The 3,253-nt window shown below is 57.4% G+C and overlaps 1 protein-coding gene across 1 annotated transcript in view; it reads right to left on the bottom strand.

The window, feature by feature from the left end:
• Positions 1-2,670, bottom strand: part of Ccdc142 (coiled-coil domain containing 142) — an 8,079-nt gene extending 5,409 nt beyond the window's left edge. Inside the window, exons 1-5 of the mRNA XM_005364682.3 lie at positions 1,267-2,670; positions 837-923; positions 612-761; positions 360-490; positions 173-286 (exon numbers count right to left, since the gene is read on the bottom strand). Coding sequence (XP_005364739.1) covers positions 173-286; positions 360-490; positions 612-761; positions 837-923; positions 1,267-2,221 — 1,437 coding nt within the window. The 5' untranslated portion in view covers positions 2,222-2,670. The remainder of the gene's footprint in view (positions 1-172; positions 287-359; positions 491-611; positions 762-836; positions 924-1,266) is intronic.
• Between the last annotated feature and the right edge of the window lie 583 nt (positions 2,671-3,253).

Here is a 3,253-nt window from a genome sequence, read left to right on the forward strand (position 1 = left end):
GCACCTGTGCTCTCACCTACATCTATCTGTGCTCTCACCCGCACCTGTGCTCTCACCCGCACCTGTGCTCTCTCACCCGCACCTGTGCTCTCTCACTCGCACCTGTGCTCTCACCCGCACCTGTGCTCTCACCTACATCTATCTGTGCTCTCATCTGCATCTGTGTTCTTACCTGCATCTTTGCAGTTAGCTTCTGGATCTCCAGGCCCAGCTGCTGCTCCACATCCAGGGTTAAGGTTGCCTCCGAGGCCAGGCTGGACAGATCTTCCACTACACGCAGTAGAGGCTTTCAGTGGAAACAGGGAGTGAGGGCTCAGTTCAGGGCAGGCTGCTCCCTTCCCTGCTCCCTGGATACTCACAGGCAAATCCTTTTGGATCAGGAGCAGGAAGGAGCCAGGGGCCCAGGCTGCCAGGTGATGCTGAGCTCTGCCCAAGAACCAGATCAAGGTTGTCTGCAGGGTACAGAGCCCCAGAGCGACAGGTGCAGGACCTGGAGGAGAAGAGAAGAGTATCGTAGGGTCTGTGGGCTACCTTCATGAGGTCTTCAGAACAGAGAGAAGGAAAAAGGTATCAACTGCTCTGCCTCCTACCCCATTCCACACCTGTCTCACCTGGAGGAAGACACAGGCTAAGTTCCGACTTAGGCTCTCGAAGGGTGTCCAAAAGCGGAGGAAAAAGCTGCTGCAACAGCTCAGCAGTCTGAGATAGTGAAACAGGGCTGCTTTGACCCGCCAGGGATGAGCCCAGGGCCTGGCAGAACCCTGGAATGACAGAATATAGTCTGAAGGGGGGAGAAAACTGACTCTTGGGCCCCCCCAATATCCCTCTCTCCTTACCTTGGTCCCAGTTCCATACAAGAGACCGATGATGCAGGCTGTGACACAGAGACAACAGCTCCTTCTCACACTCCTGAGGCAGGGATGCTGATGGGAGAGATGGCGAGGGCCGGAAAATAAAACCTCCCTATTTACAGACCTCTACCACTCAAACCAGGGTGCAAAGTCAGTCACAGTGGCTCTCAGCCAGTGGGAAGCTGACACAGGAGTTTGAGGCCAGTGTGGACTACCTAGTAAAAACCTACCTCAAAACAAAGACAGGTTGGGAAGCAAGGTGACCTGGGAAATCTTAATCTATAAACTCAGGGAAATTCATTCTAAAGGACCTGCTCTTGCTGACAGGTTAGAGATGAGTGAGCTGATTAAGGTAAACGGAGAGAAAGAGACCCTCACCACAACCACCATATGCCAGCTTGGGTTTCTCACTCACCTTGACACAGTGCCTGACTCAGCTGTTGGGCCACTGCTCTGGGGTCCCCCCAGGGTCCCACGCTTAGTTCCAGACTCTGAGCACAGGCTGCCCACAGCAAGGTCCAATACTGGCTCCACAGGGCTCCTGGCCCTCCGAGCCTCAGTCCACTGCTGTCGGTACTAGCCACGCCCCCTATTAGACCGAGCAGCCCTGGCAGCAGCTCTCGTTCCTCGTCGCACTGCCGACGGAGTTGGTCTTGTAAACTCGAGCCACCAAGGGCCTCAGCCAGTTTGTGTGCCACCTGACAACCCCGCTCAGCAGCCAGGAGATGGAGCACACGGGTCGCTGGGAATGGGCGCGCGGCCCCAGGAACGCAGCTCACGACTTGTCTCTGTAGAGTGTGGTAGAAGGGAAGGACCAGCAACAGTTCGGCTAGCTGGGACGTCAGGCCCAGGCTGGCGGGTGCCCGACCTAGGGCGCGAAGCTGCATCTCAATGGCAGCATCCAGGCGCTGCGCTGCTAGCCCGACGGGGCGAGCCAGGAGGAGCGACTCGGTGGAGCCCGGGAGGCCGAGGCGCAGAGCCGCCCCACGCGAAGGGCACAGCTGCAGGTCGCCGTGCAGCTGCTGCAGGGAGAGGGCACTACCCGACGGGCTGGAGCGGAGCAGCCGCACGACCGCCTGCAGGTGGCGGGCGCAGTCCCGGGCCCGCAGGAGCTGCTCCCGCTCGCGGTGCAGACGGAGCAACGTGGCCCGGAGTCGCTGCAGAGCGAAGGGCATCGGGCCGCTGGCCGATGTGGGCTCCCACGGCTGTCTGTCGGAGTCCCGGCGCGGGACGCCCCCCGCAGCGAGCAGCCCAGGCCCTCCGCGACTCCCCTCGCCCCGCTCATTCCCAGCGCTCACAGGATGCGCCCACGACGGGGGTACGTTAGAGAGAGGAGGTAGAAGGCCACTGGATCGGGGTGCCCAGGCCATAGTACGGCGGGTCCCAAACGAACCTAACGCCCGACACCTCCCCGCATCCCGCGGCGCTCCACACCCGCGGGCGCCTGGATTCACCAGCTTGCAGTCGAAAGTTTCGTGGCCTCACTCGCTCTCCGTAGCCGCGGCTTCTGACCCTAATAAAGATGGCCGTCAGCACGCTCTTTCCCGGCCCCTAGCGGGCATCAAATTCTAACCAGACTTTCCTCTCACGGTTTGACGGGAGGGGGCGCTGATGCCAAATGTTGTAAGGCAAGTCAAGTTAGGTGAGTGGTGTGACCTGACGGTAGGAAGCCCAGGAAGAGAGGCCCCTTGAATCTACCAGGGTCTGGACATTTTCAGTAGAATTTTAGGCTTCAGGTGGAGACTGGAGGACTCTGGCCTCTCCATCTTGGCCTCCCTAACTTCGTATCGCCTTCCTTTCCGAAAGACTTGTTGCTGTGGTCTGGTTGCCATGTGGGGGCCTTGTGGTTCTCGATTTAGCAAGGAATTTCAATACTACAAAAAAGAGGAAGGAGAGACCCCAGTTTCCTTTTGCCCCATCATTGTCTTTATGTTTGTTTGTAGGTCTGTGGTTGTTGTGTTGTCTCCTCTTTGAGTCTCCCCTTGTAGATCAGGCTGATCTCTAACTCACAGTTTGCTGCCTGCCTCTGCCTCCACTGCTGAAGTGGTGTGTATGTGTGTGTGTGTGTGTGTGTGTGTGTGTGTGTGTGTGTGAGAGAGAGAGAGAGAGAGAGAGAGAGAGAGAGAGAGAGAGAGAGAGAGACACCATGGCCAGCCTCCTTTAAGTTTTCTTTTAGTCTTTCAGTTAGCTTCGAGTTTGGGGAACCCACAGGTTCAGGCCCTGCACATCTTAAGCAAACAGACAGTGAGGCCCCTCAGGCTGCTGCTGGTATGATGTGCACAGCAGGCAAAATTGATCATTTGAGGGTCTCACGTTTGGGACCTAGGCAGTGGTGACAAGTGCCTTGGAAAGATATGTGAACAAGGGGCAATTTGAACAAAGACGTTAAAGCAAGGAGAAGA

The sequence above is a fragment of the Microtus ochrogaster genome (genome assembly GCF_000317375.1).
Source record: "Microtus ochrogaster isolate Prairie Vole_2 chromosome 14 unlocalized genomic scaffold, MicOch1.0 chr14_random_3, whole genome shotgun sequence".
Lineage (NCBI taxonomy): Eukaryota > Metazoa > Chordata > Mammalia > Rodentia > Cricetidae > Microtus > Microtus ochrogaster.